The sequence below is a fragment of the Telopea speciosissima genome, chromosome 1 (assembly GCF_018873765.1).
Source record: "Telopea speciosissima isolate NSW1024214 ecotype Mountain lineage chromosome 1, Tspe_v1, whole genome shotgun sequence".
Classification (NCBI taxonomy): domain Eukaryota; kingdom Viridiplantae; phylum Streptophyta; class Magnoliopsida; order Proteales; family Proteaceae; genus Telopea; species Telopea speciosissima.
Genome location: NC_057916.1, coordinates 75,943,133 through 75,966,800, shown reverse-complemented (window position 1 = coordinate 75,966,800; position 23,668 = coordinate 75,943,133). Strand labels below are relative to the sequence as shown.

Here is a 23,668-nt window from a genome sequence, read left to right as displayed (position 1 = left end):
TTTTCCAAATTAGAGAAGATACCTTCTCATCAAAAAAAAAATAGAGAAGATACCCCTTGAAAATGAATGTCCGTAATTAGCATGAAATACATAAGGGCTTGTTATTAAATAATTGTATAAAGCATTAAAGTCCATTACTATCTCAAGGGTGTGCTAGTCAATGCTTGAATTACCAAGAGAGTGCATAATCCCATGTCGCCCTCCTATGTGTTATTACAGCAATACAGCCCACTTTTTATCTTAGATATATTATATGGATAAAAGTTCTTAAGTGGGGAGTGTACCACCCACGGTCAGACAGAGAGAGAGAACGAAATGACCGCCCCACTCCCATGAAAGGTAAAAATCCCGCCTCCTTAAATTTATGTTCAATTTCAAGATATCCATAATTAAAGTGGATATACTAGATGGAGTCTACAAGGTCAAGGAAGGAGAAAGACACTTAATGTGGGATATTAGATTGCAGTCATTCATTCAAAGTCTATCGCTGTGGTTGTAAGTTGCTAGATTTTAACCACATAAGTTGAAGAAGGAAGAAAGAGAAATAGGATAACCATATGATTTTAAAGATTTCAAATTGGATAATTTAATGATCCACCTAAAGTTACCTTTCTATATTGTTGCAACCATAGAACTTTATTAGAACAAGCATCATGACAATTCTATCACAATGCATGTGCATCTTATTTTAAGTCACATGGAAGAGCTAAGTGGTCCATCCAACCCTTTCGTTGGATGGGTAATCTAATAGATTGACCACATGCCAAATCTAGTGATCCAACTCAATCATACAACACACTTTACAATAACGAACAATTTCTTGCTTTATCCATACCTTTAATTTTTAATCAACTGTGACATTCTTTTAGTCAAGTGTATATTTCCATTTGAGTAGTAATTATGCAGGTGTATCAGTTATGGTGGGTGTGCTTCCACCAATGTTTTGGGTATTCAAAAGAATTGCCGCATTCCAATAATAAGGTTCCAGATGTGAATGGACTAGCGCAATTTGTTATTCCACCACCCTTCCTATTTAGATATCAGGTAATAACTTGTCAGTATATTTGTTTCGATATATTATACAAACTTGTTGTCAGTGTCACCAAAGTGATAAATTCAAAAATTATAATCTTTTTCTAAATGCCCCTTATTTTATTTTCAAAATTTATTTAAGGTAAGGATAAAAAGAATGCAGACTTATCATTTTGGGTTGTCATTGTTTTTTGTGAAATGACAGAATTTACTTTCATTGAAAGAAAAAAATTTGTGTTACCTTAGAAAGACCAAAAAAAATAAGGGTTACATCTTTTTTTCACAAATTTTGATTACAAGAAAAAATTTCCTATTATATTATATATTTTATAATTATTTCTATTTACATAATAAAGAAAAAATACTTCTTGGGAAACATCATGGTACTCTTATTAGTTTCTAGAATATATACAACCTTATCCCAATTTAATGGGGTCGGTTACATGGATCCAAACAGAACAAAGTAGGGAAAACAGAATTTAAAAAAAAGAAAAAATAGAAAAAAAAAAAAGATGAAAGATAGTAAGAGGAAATAGGCACAACCCAGCACGTCAAGAGAATCTCAACTAAATGGGGTCTGTAACATAAATCCTTGCTCTCCAATAGGCTCTGTCTAAGGTCATACTTAGTTCAAGACCTAGGTCATGCATGTCCTTCTTCACCACTTCTTCTATGGTCATTTTAGGTCTATCCCTAGCTCTTTTAACTCCTTCAATCGAGATCATATCACTCCTCCTTAATAGAATATATAGCACCCAAAATTAGTCGGATATCAAAGGATTCAAATTTGAAAATCTTAATCATTAATCGATCTAAATTTGTTTAAGTGAATTAACCATTAGACGTCACATATATGCTAATCAGGACAAATTCAGGTATTGGTACATTTGGATCTAGCTCCTCTCCAGGGAACCCAGCGCCCAGGAATGGCCAGGGGGACATCTAACGGCTGGGTTGTGTCGCACACATCCTGGCGCACACCAATCAGCCGTTGGAATGTGTGTGGCACAACCCAGCCATTGGATGCCCCCTAGGCACTCCCTGACGCTAAGTTCCTTGGAGAAGAGCTTGATGCTAGTACATTTTGCTCCATGTAAATATCGGATCATGTAATTTGTATTGTGCTTATTTCAAGTTGACATGCTTCATAAAAACTAGTATATTTATTTGGAGAGAAGTTTCTTGTGGGAGAATGTACTGTCCACGCCCAGACACAATAGGAGGCCAAATGACGATCCTACCCCCAATGAAAGGTGGAAATCCCACCCCCATGATGTGTCCATGTGTGCTCTTATTGGCCCTCGCATACACGTAAGAGCCACGCTCCCTCACAAAGAGCTCTTATCCGTTTTATTTTTAGATTTACATGATGAGGCACGTTCAATTTTGATCTGAACCAGCTTAAGCTCCAACCATTCCCGCCGATTTGTACTGAATTTTAAGGGTCCAAGCCAATTCCGTGCCGATTTTAACTGATTCCCGCTGAATCAAAATGGAAATCGATAGATGTTGATCCATTACTTGAACCATGGCTCCAACTATTCGATTAAATGTCTAGGAGAGATCCATGCAATTTGGAACTTGTAGTAGGAAGATTGGAATATAGGAGCGGGAACTGTAGGAGTTTTTGTTTGTGTGGGTGGGGTGATGGGCCGAAGGGTGTTAATTCGGTTTGGTTCGATTCGGTGCAAGATTTTTTAAGTAAAATCGAGATCAAACCGTTTAGTAACAATTTCCGTTTTAAACGGTTTTATTCGTTTTAATTTTTTATTCATACAATTTTATTCTCATTTAATTTTTATATTGAAATAGATGTAAATGTAACATTAAATTGATTATTGTCATATGTTTTTTTTTTTAAATAATAATTGTAAGATTCTAATTGTTTATATGCTTCAATTTTTATTCAAAAGGTTTGAATGTCTCAATTTTTTTAATGGATTTATTTATTTTAATCATGAATGACTTAATTTACCATGTATATATTAATAACAGTTTATTGTCGGTTTAAACTGTTTAACTAATCAGTCTCAATTTTGCAAAAAAAAAAAAAAAAAATCATTTATTAAACGGTTCCATAGTTAAAGTGTAAATGGCTCGATATGGGTTTGGTTTGGTTGACACCCTTAAGAATTAAGATGGGGTAGGGGTGTTAAAAGTTGGTCCGCATCAATAAGTCCACATGAACTGATCAGTTGAAACCCAAAATCGATTTGATCAATTATAAACGAGTCAGGCTCAAGCACCAATTGATTAATAGTCAGGCGTTTCCAATGCAAGGTAGTGACCATCGGGCTTATCTGAATATTGTAACCGATCAATAAATGATTGTTTATAGTTGAATTAGTCAATTAAACCATTTAAAGCCCAACAAGCATAATTACCTTGACCTTGATTATAAACCATTAACAAGTGGACCGAATATCAAAGTCTTGACCTATGAGGCCTGATTACTTGGAAACATTTCATGATCTTCAATTGGTGGAGATTGATTCGGCTAAATCGAAACCGACCGGTTGACACCCAATTCGGCTCTCCTCCAGATGTGAAAATGACCAAATCCCCTCTATTTTTGCTGGGCCGGATCTTCCAGCTCTCGCCACCACTGGAGGAGTGCCAATTCGGGTTGACACCGAATTTTTATCCTATGTTGTAACTGCACAGTGCTGTACTGCATCGTGTGGCGATACTGTGCCACATGGTCTATGCAACGTCGCACGATGCAGTACAACACCGTACTCTAACAGTAGAGGATAAAAATTGCCCCATGGGCCATGGCTATCGAAAATGGAATAGAGCCCTGCTCGTCCTTTCCTCGGAGAGATGGCATTGTTGTTATTTCGTTAATGCAGAGGGGCAATGACGTGAGGTGTCCCGTGAAAACACTCTCCGCTCAAGGAGCTCTCTTGGTGGAATCTTCAGTCCAAGGTGAGTCCATCCAAAGCCTCTTTCAGTTTTTGTGTTTGAGAGGAACTGGAACAACTCTTGTCGCTCTGAATCTCATCGTCTTTGTTGTTCATTATTTTCTTTTTCCTTTGTTTATTATAGCTGATAGGAAGAGGTTTCAACTCTAAATTCACATGAATTGATATCGTCAGTTGTTACTGCCGATCTTGAGTTTTCTTAGTTCGATTCACTGTCTAATCGCTCATTCTTGTTCTTGATTACCCATTTATTTATTCGAAACATCTTTTTGGAAGATTCTTTCTTTTTCGATCCCTGATTCGGATCCCTAGATCGCCGGATATGGAAAAAGAAGTTTATCTTTACCTTTTAGAAATTTGGTCTCAGATTCAGTTGTGAAATTCTAGCGTTTTCAAAGCTATCAGTTCATATTGGGGGACTTTCGTGTAAGCTTTTTGTTCTTAGTTGCAGGTGATTATTTTGTATGTCGTCTAACACTGTAATTGTTTATCTTCAGGTACACTTTGCGTGCATTTTAACCTCATTCTGCGGTGATTATTTTCCAGGTTGCATGAATTTCTCCAGGCAAGTTTCCGTTGGAGAAAGACTGCAGCCTTGGTAGCAGATACACGGCATCTTTAGGGCTTTGTTCTTCCGAACATGTTAATTTCCTCGCAGAAGGACTAAGTGGGAAGAGATTTAAAGACAATTGTTTATATATTTGATAATGGAGCCGTTATGGAAGCTCGCATTTTTGCTGGAGCCTGCTCCGGTCACTCTTATACTAACAGCAGTAGCAGTGACCTTTGGATCGGCACTTCGAGCTCTGAATTATGGGAAAGAAATGGAGCGAAACCGGGATTTGTCAGAGGCATCCATCACATTAGATAGTTCCCAAGCACTCATGATCCCAGTAATGAGCTCTTGTAGCCTACTGCTTATGTTCTATCTCTTCTCCTCTGTATCGCAGCTACTTACAGCCTTCACAGCAGTGGCATCTGCCTCTTCCCTCTTCTTCTGTTTATCTCCATATGTCACATATTTCAAGGTACAATTCGGCCTGGTGGACCCTTTTGTGTCGCGTTGCTGTTCGAAGCCATTCACTCGATGTCAGGGGATACTTGTATTACTGTGCACAGGGATCGTTGTAGCCTGGCTTGTTTCTGGGCATTGGGTGTTGAACAACTTGTTGGGAATTTCAATTTGTATTGCGTTTGTTAGCCATGTTCGTCTTCCAAACATCAAAATCTGTGCACTGCTTCTTGTATGCTTGTTTGTGTACGATATATTCTGGGTTTTCTTTTCAGAGAGATTATTTGGTGAAAATGTCATGGTCTCTGTTGCCACACAGCAAGCATCTAATCCTGTTCACACAGTGGCTAATACTTTGAGCCTTCCAGGGCTGCAACTGATTACTAAGAAACTGGAGTTGCCCGTAAAGATCGTCTTTCCTAGAAATTTGTTGGGTGGAATGGTTCCTGGAGCTAATGCAACAGACTTCATGATGCTTGGGCTTGGTGATATGGTACGGAATTCCACTTTCTTAAATGATTTAGTCTGATTCTAGCAGGCTTTGCAGATGATGCCATAATTTATCACTGTAGCAATTCGGTGGTCTGCTGGAATTTAGCTCTCTTTTATCCATTAATGGCTGTCCAGTAACATGGATCCATTTATGCGAAGAACAATAGATACAATTTTTTATTTTTTTTTTTCTCTTGGGATGATTAAATAAGGTTAATCTGATATCCATACTCACTGTTTCAATTGACAAGATCCAAATTTGGGATTTCGTAGGTCAAAATAATGCCTTCCTAAGAAATTTAAATGTTCTAGGATTCGACGATGTTATGGATCTGATTCAGATCATCCATTTGGTATTGCTTCAAGGCTCAACCTTCAATTTCTTTCTGTTCTGCATGACACATTATTTCTTATTTGAAAAGGATTGCCTTAAATGCCATCAACTGGCCTCAGGCTTCTTTTTTTTTTTGGGGGGGGGGGGGGCTTGGGGTGTTGAAACTTGGTTCTGTACTCTGTCATGTTGGTATATCTCAGTTGGAGCATTTTGTAAATGGATGTTAATTGTACAAGGAAGCTTTCTGTCATGATCTCTGCATTGTGTACTTAGCCCTTTCTTCATTATTTGAGATGCAGAGTATAAACAAAAGAATTCCTTTAGATTGTTGTCATCTGTGTTTTAGGCACTGATTGCTCTCTATGTAAGACGAGTCATTGGAATACAACGGTTGGTTATCATCACTTATGTTAGCTCACTTATGCTTCATTGCTGCTGCAATGGAATGCCGCAAACAAGCTTCTTTACCACACAAGATTTAGTGATAATATTTTTATAGACAAATAGAACTTGTTCTTTGACAACGGAAAAATTTAATAGCATTATCTTAATACATTATTGTGAAGGGCATCTGTCTGGGTTGCCGTCTACTACTGCATATTGTATGCCTACATTTCTACAGGATTAGGGTTCTCCTTGGTTGTGGATTTTAGTTATGGAGTTGAATTTCTCCCAGTTCTTTTGATGGAGCCTTTGTGGTTCCTTGGAATGCTTGTTACGACATGAAATCTTCTATGGAGAATATCCATTGTCAGAATTTCTTCTGGCTGTCAACTCCATTTTAGTACCTACCAAGAATATCCTATATGTCAACTGAATTTGCATACATAGGAAATTTTATTTTCCATTAGAAATTCTTCTGGCTGTCAAATCCAATTTAGTACCTTCCAAGAATATAATATATGGCAAGCAAAATGGGAATTTTTTTTTTATTATATTCCATTTATTTCTCTTTGGGTTGAAATTTCAATTTACCATTGAAGAATTAATGATGGAATGCAAAAACTTGAAATCCTCTCCCACCATTTGTTGGTTGATAGGCAGCATCATTCAACCACTTATCTTCATTCTTCCCTATAGTATCCATTGCAGTCCCAACTCTTTCAAGGGAGCGATGCACTAGCCTTTGGGTTCTTCCCATAGCTGCTGTTTCTTTTTCTGTTTTACTGTTGAGATTCTGGGGTATATGCATTCAATTCCTTCTTAGCCAGAACGGAAAATTGGGGTAAGTTGAGAATAGATGATGGAATCAAGGTATCCTTGAGGGAGGTTTCTGATTCCAACCCAACAGGTAGAATCGTAGGACATAAATAAATGCCAGAATAGGAATAAATTAATAACAACCAAATAACAAATTGGATCAGCCTCGAAATTGAATCAATTATAGGGCTGGTATGGGGGAATAACTTCCCTAAACCTCGTAGCAATCCAACGGTTGGATTCAAAGATATGAGTGGGTGAATCAAAATAGAAACTCAAGTTCCGGATTTAGCAACTATGCTGTATTGCTGTAACTTCCAATCCACAAAACAAAACAGTACCAAACTAGCATTGATTTCACCATTCAATAGGTAGAACATGATATCAAAACATCCCTACATCTAACGGCAGGAACCTCTCAAGTGAAGCATAAAAAAGTAGCAACAAAAACCCATCGTAGGGCTGTCTTACCTTCAACAGTAGCTTACTATGAGGCACTGATATCTCCTTTAAAACAGTGATATAACTCAACCAATATAGCCCACATAAACTCAGTTTTCAGTTTGAGATGATGCACGACTGAATTTTGTATACTCATCCAAGCTTGAAACAATAATATATCAATGAAAACAATTCACAGCACTTACTTGAATGCGCAGAACATATTTGAAGAGAATAAAGTAGAAGAAGATATGACAAAGGCATCTAATTCACACCTTGCTAGCCTCTCGCCAGCACCACTAGAATCCCACTAGGGTTTTCTGCATCCCACAGAGATTTCCTGGTTCACACAAGAAGAACAGCACATGCTATAGGTATTTTGCCAAAATCGTTGGCTACTACAGCCCTCTCCTCTTATTTATAAACTTGTAGTCAATAGTACAAAATAGAAGCCTTCTAGAGATTCCCAAATTAGTAACTAACATGTAGTAACAGAATAGTATCTATCTACTACCCTATATTTAGTAACAAAATAGAAACAACCAACAAAAATAGAAAGTAATAAGGCTTTATAAGATCCAACCTTCTAAAACAAAGTTTAAACACCAAAATAGAAACTAACTAATTGGCAGTAACTAATCACTATGTAATAAATTCCAAGCAAGGACTCAATAACATGTGTATTGGGCCCAATCCTGGCTCATAAAGACTTGGACCTATGCTGAGGCTACTTGGCTCGATGGCTGGCTGAATGAGGGCTAAGCTCGATGGGCTTGGGCTGGTCTTTCTTCTCTTCTTCCTCCTTCGATCTATATCAATAGGTTTAAGTGTTGGCCTACTATGGCCCTAATATTGCCTAGGTATGTGGCACATGTGGTGAATGTTCAGCATCTTGACCACTGTACCAAAACCACAAATGGCGAAGATAATTTAAAACATTCTTGAAGGAAGAGAATAGAAGTAAAATTTTGAAGACATAAAAAAGAGAAATGAAGGTAGGTTTCTGAGATTTGGAAAAACAATAACTATGAACTTCATTATTGACAGATAGATTAAAAAAAAGAACTTTGACTAAAGAAAATAAAAAGAGAACTTTGACTAAAGAAAAAAATCATGTTGATTTAATTATGAAAATGAGAAAAAAAAAGAAAAAGAGGGACTTGATTCATAAAATAAGGAAATAACAAATAGGATAAGCAACCTAGATATTCCTGTTAGAAATTTAAAAAAGGGCATACCCAGTGCACAAGGCTCCCTCCACTGCGTAATGTAAGACTGGAATACCAGTCCCCAAAACCCACAAAAATCCAAACAAGAACAGAACCAGAATTAGAAACTTAGGGTTTATGATCAAACCAACCAAGTGATGGTCACTACACTTGGGTCGAGTGTAGAGAACAGTAGGGGAAAGCTTGTCTCCAAAGTTGATTCAATTCTGATGGTCTGATGTAGAGATATCAAAGGATTCCCAAAATAGAAGGTTTGAGGAAAACCTTCCAAACAATGCTGTTCTGGGCTTCCAGCAGTAGCCAAGTGTCAAACTTGTTGATTGGAATCTGGTCTGCAACTTTGAGTCAATTCTGATGGTTAGAATTGAAGATGGAAGGGTGAGAATGAAAATAGAAAGTGTGTGGAATATGGAAGTCTTAGGCAGTGGGATGGTGTGGAAGTCCCAATCGAGTGGAGGTAATGGAGAGGGGAATCTGAGCTTCAAAACTAAGCAGGGTAGGTGGTGATTTGAAGGAGATTTGGAATTAGAAGGTTGCAGCCTTGAGAGTTGCAGAAGTTGTAACACAGTTCCAATCAATGGACCTTCCAACAGCAACAGTCACAGTGAGGGAGAGAAGTCTTCAGTCTTGAATAGGTATCAGCAGCAACAGCAGCAGTAGCCTGTAGCAACAGCAACAGCAATCAGATGACTTCTGGGCAAAGAAATAATCACCAGCAACCTTGGCTCGATGGAGCTTCTTAGCACCTGTGGAGAAGCAGCAGCAACAGTTGCAGTCACAGAACAGTGGCGGTAACACTGAAGGAACTCGAGCAGGGTAATGAAGAGGAGGAGAAGAGAAGATAGAAGAAGGGGGTAGGGGGATGGCTTTCTCAGCCTGGGTCTCTCACCCACAGCTATCTCAGCTGTTGCAGCAAAGGAGGAACTCCCATACTCGATGGCTAAAGTGGCCAAAATATTCTTTTCTCTAAAAGTTCTGATCTTTCATTAAGATGTGATGCCTTTTAATAGCTTAGGCAAGCTTACAAAAGAATAGAAACTTCCAAAAAATAAAAGCTAATCTAAGATAGAAACTTCTAAATCCTAACTAAAGAGAAGTTAACTAAATCTACTTGGCTTTATAATTCAGCCACAAAATAGGAACTAAAACAAATTAGAAACTAATAAATATAGAAACTACTAAAGTGCACCAAATCCAGCTGACTGGTCAAAGAAGGATCCTAGCAAAATTGTGGAGCATCTTTCTCTCAAAAGTGGAGAGCATCTTTGACTGGTCAAGGAGGGTCCTTGTCACAATCGTGGGGCATCTTGGACCCCTGCTTGGCTGGCTCGAGTTGGCCCTGCTGGGCTGACTCGAGTTGGTCCATCTCTGCCCCAAGGGGGGGGGGGGCTTGGTCCTTTGTTTCTTCCTCTGGCCAGAATCTACATCACTGCGGAGTCTGAGGAGGGTCATAATGTACACAGCCTTACCCCTGCTTTCACAGAGAGGCTATTTCCAGATAAGCAACCTTGATATTTCTCTTAGAAATTTAATAAACTTAAATGTCACACTTAAAAAATAAGTAGTTTACTTAAATACCAAAACATAGAGTACAGTTTGCACGCTTTACTTTTGCTACACTACTGGACATCTTTTATTTATAACTATTGCCCCAAAATATTTGATTGTCTTTTCCATGTTTTCCATTTTACCTTTTCTTAGACTGATAAACTCGTTTTTATCACTTTTCTGGTATTGACCAGAGTAAATTATACTTGTCTTTAAATCAGAAGATCGGTAAATTTTATGAGGGTCTAGAAATGATAGAAGTGGAGACATTAAGTTGTGCTGTGATAAACTTGCACAAAGTATATCTGTCTTCAAGATATGAAGAGGTTTCATCATGAACTAACATGTCTAAGAAGGGCAAACTGGAATTTCAAAAGGTCACTTAACACCTCTCATCCCAACTGTTATTTTAGGGTGGTATTTTATGAGCTCTTTAGAGCTCCATTTAATTACTTTAAGCGGAAATTTCAATTGGTGAGCAAGGGAAATTGATGGAATTAAGGCATCCTTAAAGAAGGTTTCAGATTCCAACCTAACAGGCATAGTCTTAGGACTCACAACCAGCAGGCTAAACACCACAGATAATCCCCGATCTAGGGTTCAGATTAACCTGGCAGGACTTCAATCCCTCAAAGTATGATGACAATCCAACGGTTGGGTTCAAAGTTATTTACCAGGGAATGAAGATAGAAATTAACTTTCAGAATTAGAAACAATAGTATATCTCCAAATCCCGATGGCAGAATAACACACGAATATGGACAGATTCATTACTCCATGAACAGATCATCATATGTAAAAGTCGGTACAATCCAACGGCTGGATGCCTTACATCAGTATACAAAAATAGAAACTTAGTCTCAGATTTGGTAACCACCAAGATACATGAATCCACAAGATAAAACAGTTCAATACCCCTAGTCGAAGGCAGCCTATGTTTACCTCTTGGAAGCCTCAAAGCTGCTGATTAATCCCATGGCCAGAATCTCAGATCAATAACTTATCAAAATAGAAATTTAGTACAGAATTTAGAAACCAACAGTACTTTCTATCCACAGAGTAGATCAAGCCTTAAACTACATTTCTAATACAATCAGTTATAAATTAAATTTATATATTTGATCCTTGTAATTATTATGTTCCAATTGTGCTGGGATAGTATGTGAAGTGTTAATGTGTATGATTAGGGTATACCTTGTATAGTTGTATTTGATAAACTTAGAAGGTGCTAAAAAGTTTCTGATTTTTCATACCACAAAACCTGGGTTCTAGGCAGATAATCTCACTAACCTCAAGTTGCCTGTAGCTGTTATATGGAGTTATATTTAGTTATTTATTTTTTTGATAAACAATGTAAAGATTTTGGAGAAGAGGATGTCTTGCATTTCAAAGTTTTTATTTTTTATTTCGTATGTTTTTAATAAGTTGTGGAACTTGTTGATTAACTCATATAAATAGGAATATTTGAATTCTAGTTGATTTAGTTTTTAGCATTTTGAATTGAAACATTAAAAAAAAGTGTGGTAACATTCATCATCTGTGTGAGATATGCTAGAATCTGTAAGGCCTTTACTACAGAAATTGATTCCCCAGTTCTTTACTTTTGTAGCCTTCACAACAGAAGTTCATTATTGGAACTTGCAAGGTTGTGTTTATTATATAACAAGCCATTAATTGAGTTATGAACTTCTTGGCGGGAATCTGTCTCTGAGAGAGCTTTGATGAAAATTTTTGTAATGTTACCTGTGGTTTCCGTTGCTTAAGATGGCCCAAGGAAACATAAAATTTTCCTAGTTTTTGTATGGTTAACAGTTAGTTTTGGTTGGTGGGTTCATTGGTCGGTCTTCTCTATTACTTATGCTTATTCTTAATTACACTTAGGCTATCTTTGGTATCATTTTTCTTTTTGATTTTTGACTATTTAACATAAATCAATAACGAAAATCATTTTTGATCAAAACATAAAAATGGTTTGGTAACCAATAGACACAAAATGGTTTTTTTGAAGAAATGGTTTGGTATCCCTATGTGCAAAATGGTTTTTTTGAAAAAATGGGTTAAGAGATGCTCCCTTCACCCACCTTCCTTATAGCTCGATACTTTTCCGTTTCCTTCCCAGGTCTTGCTGTGCAACCATGGAAGTGGGTAGAATTACATTTACATCCAGGAAAGGAAAAGAAAAATAAATATAGAAATCCCAATTCAAATTCAAATTGCAGGAATTGCTGATGAATGATTCAATAATGCGTGGAAATGGGAAAATAGGAAAGATTTCAGTCGGTTGTGCTCGGTCTTGCAGGAAGGGATTTAAAAATCAGAACGAGAAATGGGTCTTGTGTAACAAATGGGTTTGATTTTGGGAAGAAAGTGGGAATTAAAGAGAGTATACAGTCAGTCGATTAGAAAGATGAAAATGAAAAAGGGAAATGGAGATGATAGGTTGCGGCTACTAGGTTTGGAGTATTAAAAAAAAATGGAGAAGATGAGAGGGTTCGGTCAGTGGGTTTTGGAAAGTGGGAAGGTCAAAGTGCTGACAAAATTTTTGGCCAATGGAGATGGAGATGGGAAGAAGAAATAGAGAAGAAGAGCTATGGAATCTGGGCGACGGAGATCAAAAATGAGGGAAATGGGTTTTGGTCGGATCGCAGATGGTGATGGCGGTTTCCATCGGTGAAACAGAGAGATTAGGGGAAATTTGAGGGCATACATTTGTAGAAGAAGAAGTGCGGGTGGGGTTGCATGAAGAAGGAGATGAGGGAGGAAGAAGAGGATGGTGTTGCAACAGGAGGAAGAAGAGGAAGAAGAAGAAAAAAAAACAAAGGGTCGATCTTCTAATTAAACACGAAATGACACTTCTACCCTTTGATTTTTAGACTTAGGAACACGTGCTCTTTAAAGTGCCCGAAAAAATGACCAAAAGTGATTTTTGGCCAAAACACATAAATGAGTCCTAACCTATTTTTGGTTTTTGGGTTTTTTCAATCTTTTTTAAATAGAAGTAGGCTCCATAAACGATACCAAACGCAACCAAAAACGTTTTTTAAGGCAAAAATAAAAAATAAAAACTATACCAAAGATGGCCTTAATCTAACCAATTGTATCATATATCTATTTTGTCATGCCATTGGTTAAATTCCCTTTTGATGTCTGAAGTGGTCTTGGTTTCGCTAGGCCACGAAACCGAGTTCTTCCGAGATCTCGGTTAGTTGGTGTATTTTTTCCCGTCTTGACTCAGTTGTGGGTTTCGATGGCCATATGACCAAGATAAGTCTTGAAACTTGACATCCACCCTATTTTAAACCTTCTAAACACAATGGAAACATTAGTTTTTACAAATTCAAACCCAAAATGGTACTTTGACTTCGGACCCTAGGTTGGTAGTCTGCGACATAGGTGAACTCTACCCTAGGCTATTCCACACAATATTTAGAACATATAATTAAAGTTGAGATGTAAAACAATATAATTAAGCATTAGGAATTGAAAAACATCAAACCATAAACCATTTAAGCATTAGGCATCATATTCATAATCATAGGTAGTGATGGTTTGACAGTTTGTTAATAATTATTAGAAACTTGGAAAGAGACATAGATTAAACAAATACAAGTGTAAGTGTGTAACCAGTCCTACCATTTGAGAGTAGCTACTACTGAAACGAGTGTCGGACCAGATCATCAAAACAACCATGTTGTTGTTGTTGTCGAATCAAGCTCTGCTCTTCTTTTTTACTTAAAACTGTTCTTGAGATGCAATGCAGCGCCCTCTCTTGATGTTGAAGGTTCAATCTTGAATCTCCAAGCTTTAATCTTCAGTTAAGGTGAGATTTGCCCCAAAAAAGCACCAAAATCCTCAGCTCCAAGTGCTTTTCCTGTACAATAGAGCAAGAGAGGGGAGACAGAGGCGAGATTTCGAGTTGAGGTCGAAATCTCGCGGAGAGGGTGCCTTTTTATAGCTTGTTTTGGTCTCGAGTCGAACCGAGATCGAGATATACCACGAAATCTCAGCGAGATACCGAGATCTTGACCGAGATCTTGCTCAAATCATGTATCGCCTACCGTCTCATCTCGAGACTTCACGAAAACGAGATTTTTTCGAGATCTTGGTGAGATCTATCCGAGTTCTTGTTCTATGTTATTGACAACCTTCCCCTCCCCTCCCCTCCCCTCTATCCCAACTAAATGAGGTCGGCCACATGGATCCTAGCTCTCCAATCAGCGCTATTCGAAGTCATACATGATATGAGGTTTAAGCTAAGCATGTCTTTCCTCACTTCTTCCCCTATGGTTATTTTAGGCCTGCCCTTGGTTCTTTTTGGTTCCCTCAATCTGAATCAAGTCATTCCTCTGTACTGGGGCATCCGAAGGCCTCCGTTGAACATGGCCATGCCACCTCAAATGACTCTCTCTTGGCTAGCTTATCATGGGTTGGAGCTACTCCCAACCCAGTTCTAATATGTTTATTCCTTACTTTATCCTTCAACTTGTGCATGTTGGCTCTGAATTTTTAGATTTTGTAAATCTTCTCATAGTTAACTTTTGCACATGATAACTCACAGGATAATTTCTTCTCTATGCACATCTTTCACTTCATTATTTTGCATGGTAATATAACTTTTGGCTTCCAATAAAAAATAAATTGGAAATGTATTTTAGTGGAATTTCTTCTTCTTTTCTCTTCACCTCTCAACAATTTTATTATTATATAGTTTATTATGAGTATAAGTTTTTTTTATCATAATCTTCTGTTGGAGTGATAATCTCATATTTGACCTCCAACATTGACATTTCTGCTTTCATCATGAAAATTTTCTGTTATTTCTTGGATACTCAATTAGTTCTGATTTGATGTTGTTTTTACAGGCTATCCCTGCCATGCTTCTTGCATTGGTGCTCTGTTTTGATCATCAGAAGAGCAGGGATTCAGCAGGAATGTTAGATATATCTTCTCCAAAAGGACACAAATACATATGGTACGCACTTCCTGGATATGCTATTGGACTTGTATCTGCTTTAGCGGCTGGGATCTTGACTCATTCACCCCAACCAGCCCTTCTGTATCTGGTACGTTTCCATTGATATTGCAACTGTCTGCTAGAAAAATAGCATCTTGTTTACCTTATCTTACTAGGATGTTTTATGCTTCATCTGTTATTGGTCCCAGAACTGGCCCCAAAAATTTTATCTGGATAGAGATTATTCTCTTATGTGTGATTTTCACCTTCTATACTCAATCCGAGACCTTAACTGAAAATTTTGAATTTGTCCTTTGTTTTCTCAACCCTTTTGTTGAGCTGCTTTTACCACTTGTAATATCAGGGCTTTTGATAAATACTTTTAGGGGGGAGGGTTCCCTCCGACGCCCGTGTGCAGTTTCGGGTGTTGGAAGGGGGGTATTAAGGACATTTTAAAGGGGGATTGCTACAGTAATCTGGGTGGGGAGGGGTGCCGGAGTGCAATTTCGGATTTCAGCTGGCATCGTGGGGATCTTTTCCCCATACTTTTAAATCTGCTCTATGTAGCATTTTCTGTATGTATGAATGTGATGGACTTGATTTTCCTTATTGCCATATTTTGACTCCATCATCAAATGTGTACCCATATTTTTCATTTTAAGAATAGGGAAAGAATTGACAACTACATTAGGCATGTTATAATTTAAGCCAGAGGATGTGCTTTGTACTAAATGCTAGAAATTACAGGATTTGAGAAGATTAGTATTAGTAGTAATTTAGATGTGTTAGGACAAAATGCTAAAATGCCCAAATCTCATCTATATTTCAATAGCATCTTATTAGGATGAAATTCCATCTCTAGATTAATATTAGTAGTAATTTATGTGTTAGGACAAAATGGCAAAATCTAATCTAAAGGAAATTGATATCATATTATTTTAAGATTTCAATAGTGTCTTTTTTTTTTGGATGAATAAAATATTCATTACCAAAGGAAAGAGAAGGGAGGGAGGGAGAGCAAGCAAAGAACAAGGCCCTGCCTTTACAAAGGGGGAGGCAAGGGCCAGTAAAAAGGAAGGGGAAGAACCCCAAGGAACCACAACCAGATAAATTAGGGAAACAGCCTAATCACAACCCGACAAACTGACTCATCATCAAGAAAGCCCACTTTGTCATGATAAGTTGTCTTGGCAAAGGACATGGTAACGAATATCCATAGTTAAAAGCAAAAGTTTTTTGTTTTTGGGCAAGTAATAGTTCCAGAGGGGCTGTCTCTTGGGATAAGGAGGGGAGCTTATGTCATGCCGGTGGTAGACACGAAGGGGGGGGGGGATGAGGGACAACAGAGGGCTGAAGGGGACCGGAGGGAGGGAGATGGGCACTGATGAGGGTGCACGGTGAACCATCCTAGGGGCAGCATGAGGGGGCAGAATTGGGTGCGCCAAAAGGGATGAGCTGGAGTTGTTAAGGTGAGAACACTGACCCGAAGGCAATGTACCCAAGGAAGTCAGGCGATGTGGCGGGTTGGGAAGGATAGGTACCCAATGGACTTGAGCAGCTACAAAGGGATGAGGGCCATCAAGAAGGGGAGAATGGCCCAATAGGACTGATTGTTGGGCTTGAATAATAGGACTAGAGGAGGGGGAAGGGTTAAAAGAGTCAGCAGGCCCGTAGGGGGGGAAGGAATAGGGCCCAAGGGTAAAGTGATGGGGCCCATCGCAATAGAAAAGGAAGGTATTTGTAAAAAGGGGGTAGGGTGAAGTTTCTCGAAAGGGAGGGGATCGCACCAAACGAAGGAGATGGCAGAGCGGCTCGTGGAGAAGGGGAGGAGAGGGGTGGGGAGACCTAAGAGTGGCCAGAAGAGGTCAACAAGCAATGATGACTAGTCGACTAGCAGAGAGGAGAGGATTTGACAACAGGGGTATCTGCAATCGTCTCAAAAGGGAGAACAGAGATGGTGACAGCAGAGGGGATGGTATCAGGTGACAGCAGAACCGAGAAGGCATTTGGACCAACGGTCCCTGAAGCTAAAGGATGGACCGATGGGAGGGATGGAGCAGCTAAGTTTTGAATCGTCTGACCACACGAAGGGGGGGGGGGAACCAGAGGCCGGTTTGTCTTTCTGGCGTCCGGCTTGCCGACTATGGCTTTTCCAACAGTCACTGATGCAGTAAAGAGAATCCTGCGGTTCTCATATATAACCTGGTCCACATGTTGGTCCAAGATCAGCACCAAGCAAGCTCAGACCTTGCGGATAGGCTGGCCAGAACCTGGTCTGCTGAGTTTATTTTATATGGTTCTTTTTTTGGTTCACTTGGGTCCATTATTTTGGAACAGCTGCTGGAGAAGACTTTTGGTATTCTTAATGTGTCTTTTAGAATTCCAACAGTTGGTTAATTTTCTTGGTTTATATTTTCTATGTATGGGAGATAGGATCAATGTATTGGAACTCCTTTTCTTGTTTGGAGTTCTAAGAGTGCATTTAATACTTTTTGATGTAACCAAGAGGCCACAACAGCCTCTTCTGTCCCCCCTCCTATATAATGAAATTCGTGGGTTGTGGTTACAACTTCCAGAACATTGTGAAAAACCTCTCTCTCTCTCTCTTGAGATTGAATGCTTGTGTAACTCAAGTAGGGATGGAAGACTGGTGGGACTCCAGTTCTACATCTATCTATCCATCTCCATTATCATCCATCTTCATCTTTACCACCACCAGCATCATCACTTTCATCCAAGGTAACCTCCATATCAGATCTGAACCACCATATCAGATCTGACTCTTCATCTTCCGTCTCTTATATTACCTATAGGTCCCAAGATCTGAACCTGATCCTGAAACCCATAATCCCTCTATCTATTAACTTATAACCTACCCCATAATAGCCCTATCAAGTTAGTATTCTCATCCAGATAGATCCTGGTATGCTAAGCCTTCCCGGCTCTGCATCAGTCACGACTAGGAGAGTGATTATCATTACGGGGGAAAGGGCCATGGCTGGATGAAGGAGCAAGGGAGATAGATGGAGAAGCGATGGTGACTTGGATTTAGGGCATTGGAACCATATTCATTTTTGGGTTTTAAAAGACTTAAATAGTATCTTACTAGATTGAAATTTCATATTAGGTGAGAGATATTCTACTTTTATAGATAGAGAATGTGAGCTGCGATAGCTATTTATTTCACACAAACAAGTGCACCAGGAAGAAACACTTTCTTTTTTGGTACCCAAAAGGAAGTCTCTTGGCCCATTCCAGAACATTCGATGTTGAAAGGACTCAACTGGGTCTTGATTTTACCATCTTGGGAGAGACCCCTAGCCGCTATAACAACAACAGCATTGTCAGTGGGTGAACAAACTTAAATCAGACGAGTTGAGTTGTATATTACTAGTGTTGAAGGCCAATTAAGTGTATCCATTGAACTCTTTAAAACTTGCACAGAAGTCTGTTCACAGCTTAACAGGCTAGAGCCTTGTGGCATATTTTTGGGAGTTTTTATAGCTTGCGGTTGTAAAGTTCCTCAATTTCAGGAATCCTCTCTACCAAAATTCTTGGGCTAGTTATTTTAAGTCATTTATTTATTTTCCTTCCTTGATAGTTTAGCTTTGTTTTTAGGAAGTTTGAATCAATCAAGGATTCTCCCAATAGCCCTACGGTTGTAGATTCATAGTTTGTCTTTTCTTTATTTATTTATTTCCTTTTTAGATAAGATTAGTGTTGGAATATGTAATCCAGAATACCATGGGGGTATTCTGGTTCTTTTGGGGTAGTTTTATTTCTATGTTATTAGGTTTAAGTGGCTGCAGAGTCAGCTAGTTAGGGGTAATTATGTCTATAGTTGGCTATGTGGGTTTTAGTCCCACATCGCCTAGTTCATTCCTTTGTAACTTTCCCCTCTATTATAAATAGAGGGGCTTACCCATCAATATGATTATTATTCCATTCTCTCATTCTCTCTTTCTAACTCACGATTCTTCCAACATGGTATCAGAGCAGGCAGGGGTCACGGTATCGAGTCCCCCTGGGAGCAGGCAGGTGTTGAATTATTTATCCACCCGTGTGCCCTTTTGGATAGTCCGCCATGTTAGAGCTCCTGTATGATATACATATTGTTTTCTCCCTTTCCTACAAGGTTGGCCTTTTAGAGGAAGCGGTTCCAACAATTAGTTTGATTATTATTAATATATGTAAGGCCTAACAGCCCCCCACAATATGAGTTATGTTTGTTTGAATTGAAGAGACTGTAATCTTTTCTCTCTCCTCCCTCTCCCCCCAACGATTTGGGCTTTCCTTATCCCTATTTTCTCTCTCCCCACTGTCTAGTCTCTCTCCTCTCTCTTCTCTCAAACTTGTGATCTGAAAACTCACCACAGCAGTTCCTCCAATTGATCTGCATCAAATCCACTTGAAGAATTTGATGAGACAGTTCAATCTTGTGTTATGGGATTCGGGATTGGATAGGACTGATCCTGGTTTGCATTGTCCCAATTTTTTGACTGTTGCCCAAGTGTGTCTTCTATTCGACAGAATGTAATGTATCCATTTAACACGAGTTTAAAAGCAATCAAAGCACAATTCCATTTGATTGCTAATCTAGGATAGAAGTCTCAATGTTTCAAAGTTCCCTTCCTCCTTCTCCTCAAGAATTACCTAACCAGGGTAATGTATTTAAGTAAAGTGGGTATTCTGATACAGTTGTTTGGCTGGACCGGTTTGACCTGACGGGATTCCTAGACCACAAGGAACTGGTTCTAAACTGGGTTGTCGATTTAGTAGGATATTTAGGGAGATTTATTTTGTTTGGAAAAATATTATGTAATCTTTTATTTTGGGTAGGATAAGTAGGAAGATTTCAGCAAGTTTTTGGAGTTGTTTTTGGTTAGGAATCTTAGTAGAGCTGTTTCCTTACTGGAGTCTTTTTTTGTTTTCTTATTTATAAAAGTGTAACCATCGACATATTAGGGAGATATGGAATTAATTGAGTTTTGTTTTGGTTATAGCCTGTGTGGCCTGAGGCAGCCGGTTGGCTGAGGTGATCCTTTTCTTCGCCCCCTTCTTCTGGTACGATTACTCCCCTCCTTTTCTCTTCCCTGCGTTCAAAACCTCCTATCACAGGGGTGTTCTTCTGTCCCTCTTCTGTTTATTCCTTTACTTTTCTCCTATTTCCTATTCTGTTATGGTACCCTGTCCTGCAAACAGCTCTACTGTCTCCTACAGGTTGATGTTGGTCTCTTTCCTCTTATTGTCTTTTGACCTGATATTTTGGGCGAAGGTTGCCCTCCTATAGGCGACCCAAATCCCAGATATTCAATTCCCAAGTCTCATTCAGTTGTGAGCTTAGTTGCCACGGCATCTAGGACTCTAGGTGATCCTAGACGTTAGAGGAGGCAAAAAATCAAGGCGCCAAGGTGTTGCTTATGCACATGGTGGCAAGGTTCAAGGTCTCGGTATCTCGGCTGGTTTCGGTCAGCCAAAAAATCGAGTTGTCTCGGTAACTCTACGAGATCTCGGCCGAGTTGGTGTATTTTTTATGTCAAATTTCGGCCCTTGGTTTGGTGGCCATATGACCTAATTAGGTCATGAAACTTGCAGGACAGCCTATTTTAGGCCCTAAAAACATGGTGGAACACTTAGTTGCTTTTTTTTTCTTCTTCAAAATCACATCCAAAATGGTAGTTTGACTTAGAACTCTAGGTTGGTAGTGTACGCTGTACATATATAATGCCATGACCAATTCCACACAATCTTTAGTATTAGAACACATATAATTCAAGTAAAACAACTTAAATAAGCAACAAGAATGAAATTTCTACTCGACTCAACCGAGATCTCCTTTTTTTGGGAGGTCGAGTCGAGTTGGTATACGAGTTCTCAACTTACATTTTCTTGGTCGAAATCTCGGGTAACTCAAGATATCGACCCGAAATCTTGGGTCGACCCAGATCTCGACCCATCTACTTCTTTAAAAGTCATCTAACTCGACAGAACTCGATATTTCTCGATCGAGTTCTGTCCAAAAGCTATTTTCTTCCCCATTTGAAGGCTGTGACTCATTTTACCTCTGGATTTCAAGTTGTAACCTGCGGGAGAGTTGCTTCAGTTGCACATTTGAAGGATTCAGCTACACATCTTCAAGATTCATCTCAAATTTGAAGGATTTTTCAAAGGCCTATATTCCTATTCCAAACCAGCCACACCCATACATACCTCAATATAACAGTAGCAGTGGGTCTCATTCCTCATGGCAACAGCTATACCCTAGGATAGGGAACTTGACATATGCTGATGATAGCTCTTATGCACTTGCTGTGGAGCACTATATGCAACAGTGCAGCAACTCTATGTCATGGGAAGACTATGTGGCACTACTGGGGACTGAATACTTGATTCAAACTCAGTTTATGTGATGATAGTTGTAAATTGTAACATTGTTAAACAGTTTGATGTATCACTTTAACATTTCTAATGCTTATTTAAGTTGTTTAGTTATTAATTGAATGTTTTGCTTGCTTTCTATTACTAACTTATGTGTAGAGTAGGGTATTTTAGTACATTGTCGCCTAACAACTCAAGGTCTAAAGTAAAACTCCTATTTGGACTTTGTTTTTGCAAAATCTGATCATGCATTGTGTTTAAATGGCCTAAAATAGGCTGAATACCAAGTTTCAGACCCAAACTAGGTCTAAAACCCACCGAGTTGAGGTTTCGAGTTGAAAAAAAAATGCACCAACTCAACCGAAATCTCGAGATCTCGGTTTTTCCTAGGGTCGAGTTGGGGTCGAGTTCCAAGTTTTAGTACCTTGAAGAAGCCTAATTCAAATATGAAACATGAACTAACTTGCAAACAACTCTATCTCCTAATCCAACTCTATGACTTTAACTAGCCTATTCCTACGTTTCCAACTCAAACAAATAAAAGACATAAAGAATAACTAAACTACTTCCAACCCTTGTTGGACCAAAAACCGGGGTTGGACTGGTTCTGTCTGAGTTTGGGTTTCCGAACTCTATCATGCTGGTCCAACCAGAACCAGTCAAATGCTACTGCTTATCTTTATACGGGTTAGTTCACATATGATTTATGCAGGGAACATTGACACGAGCCATGTAAATCTCTCTATTATATTGGAAGACAATTGATTTTGAGAAAGTATTACTTTTTGCTGGAGTAATTTTCTTGTCTTAAGAGCAACAATATGATGATACAATACATGTATGAAAATTTGCCTGTTTAGGATATGCAATTGTTATGTAAAACAGCAACTCGTACTGAACATTTTTCTTGTTCTGTTCTTCTGAGCTTCATTTCTTAGTGGGTCCTTGTCTTCATTGTGGTAACAGTATAGATGTATTCACTTACTGGCTATCCTTGTCTTTCAATGTTCTGCACCTTATATCCGTGTTTGATTATTTTTTATAACTTGAAAGTTATTGTCAGCTGTGATGCATCAAATTGCTATAAATGCCCCTAATCAGAAGTTTTTAATTGATTTTGGTATTCTTTTTCTTGATAAATAATTGGACATTTTTGGATGAGTTGTAGTCCCAAAATTAGAGATATTCCCTTCAACTAATGAATTATTGCATATATGGCAGGTTAGATTTCACCTATTTGTCAACTTTTTCAGGGATTTCTGTAAGCCTCCTATTTTCTAGAACAGGGAAAATGGTAGAGATGGGAGTTAATTAGATCAATTTTGCTTCCACCTATAGATGCTATCAATTGGCAATCTAAATAAGTAAATATATCTAGAATGCTTATTTTTTATTTTAAAGAAGCACTATACTTTGACCTCCTGAACTGAAATTTTTTCTTCTACCATATGTGAGTGCAGGTGCCATCAACTTTGGGACCTGTTGTTGTCCTCTCATGGCTGAAAAAGGAACTCTCAGACCTATGGGAAGGGACAACGCAAAACCTCAATGAGAAGTCTCGTTTGCCAGAGGTTTAAGCCACTTTATCTTCAGCATCCACCACCGGCATAGATGTACTGGTAGAGCCAACCTATACTGTAAATTCCCCTCCGGGTAGCTCTGTCTTTATCAGAGGAACCTAACCATAGAAATAGCAATTTAATGTTTATCAAATAGTAATTAACTTTCTGATATTTGACTTCACCATATGTTCTTGCCTGAAATGGCCCTTATCAGAGAAAATATGGACTATCCTCCACTGTCTAAGACGACTTTGATGAGGTACTCCAGAAACAAGGTATATTTGTTATGGACAATAGTCTGTAGTTGCATATATATATATATATATATACTAGTAAAGTTGCACGTGCAAATGCACGTGTTTGTTTTTTTTCATGTATGAGTCATCGATGAACACCCAACATTTTAGATGTTTTAAAATTGTTTAAGATAAGATGTTATTAATGGAACAGGGGAAGATAAGATGTTATTAAGAGATAAGATCTTAATTAATGCAACATTGAGGGGGGTTTTATCATGGATAATATTGTAATATTTTTTTAAAGCTAAGATGTTATTAATGGA

At 38.5% G+C, this 23,668-nt stretch overlaps 1 protein-coding gene across 2 annotated transcripts; it reads left to right on the top strand.

Annotated features, from left to right (window-relative positions):
- Positions 1-3,907: 3,907 nt before the first annotated feature.
- On the top strand, positions 3,908-23,309 carry LOC122641061 (signal peptide peptidase-like 1). 2 transcript variants are annotated; one of them, XM_043834380.1, is made up of 4 exons: positions 3,908-3,960; positions 4,503-5,461; positions 15,075-15,275; positions 23,005-23,309. In XM_043834380.1, exons 2-4 carry the CDS (start codon positions 4,664-4,666, stop codon positions 23,119-23,121), a joined length of 1,116 nt encoding a protein of 371 aa, XP_043690315.1. In that variant the 5' UTR covers positions 3,908-3,960; positions 4,503-4,663; the 3' UTR covers positions 23,122-23,309. The 2 variants fall into 2 exon arrangements, with proteins under 2 accessions (XP_043690315.1, XP_043690323.1); XM_043834388.1 differs by lacking the exon at positions 3,908-3,960 and adding an exon at positions 4,134-4,382.
- Positions 23,310-23,668: the final 359 nt, after the last annotated feature.

What these genes read in the sequence shown, in the direction of transcription:
- LOC122641061 (XM_043834380.1), top strand. Translation starts at nt 4,664, where the DNA reads ATGGAGCCGTTATGGAAGCTCGCATTTTTGCTGGAGCCTGCTCCGGTC. An exon ending in TGCTTGGGCTTGGTGATATG is followed by an intron (nt 5,462 to 15,074) that starts GTACGGAATTCC and finishes TTGTTTTTACAG; the next exon opens with GCTATCCCTGCCATGCTTCT. An exon ending in AACCAGCCCTTCTGTATCTG is followed by an intron (nt 15,276 to 23,004) that starts GTACGTTTCCAT and finishes ATGTGAGTGCAG; the next exon opens with GTGCCATCAACTTTGGGACC.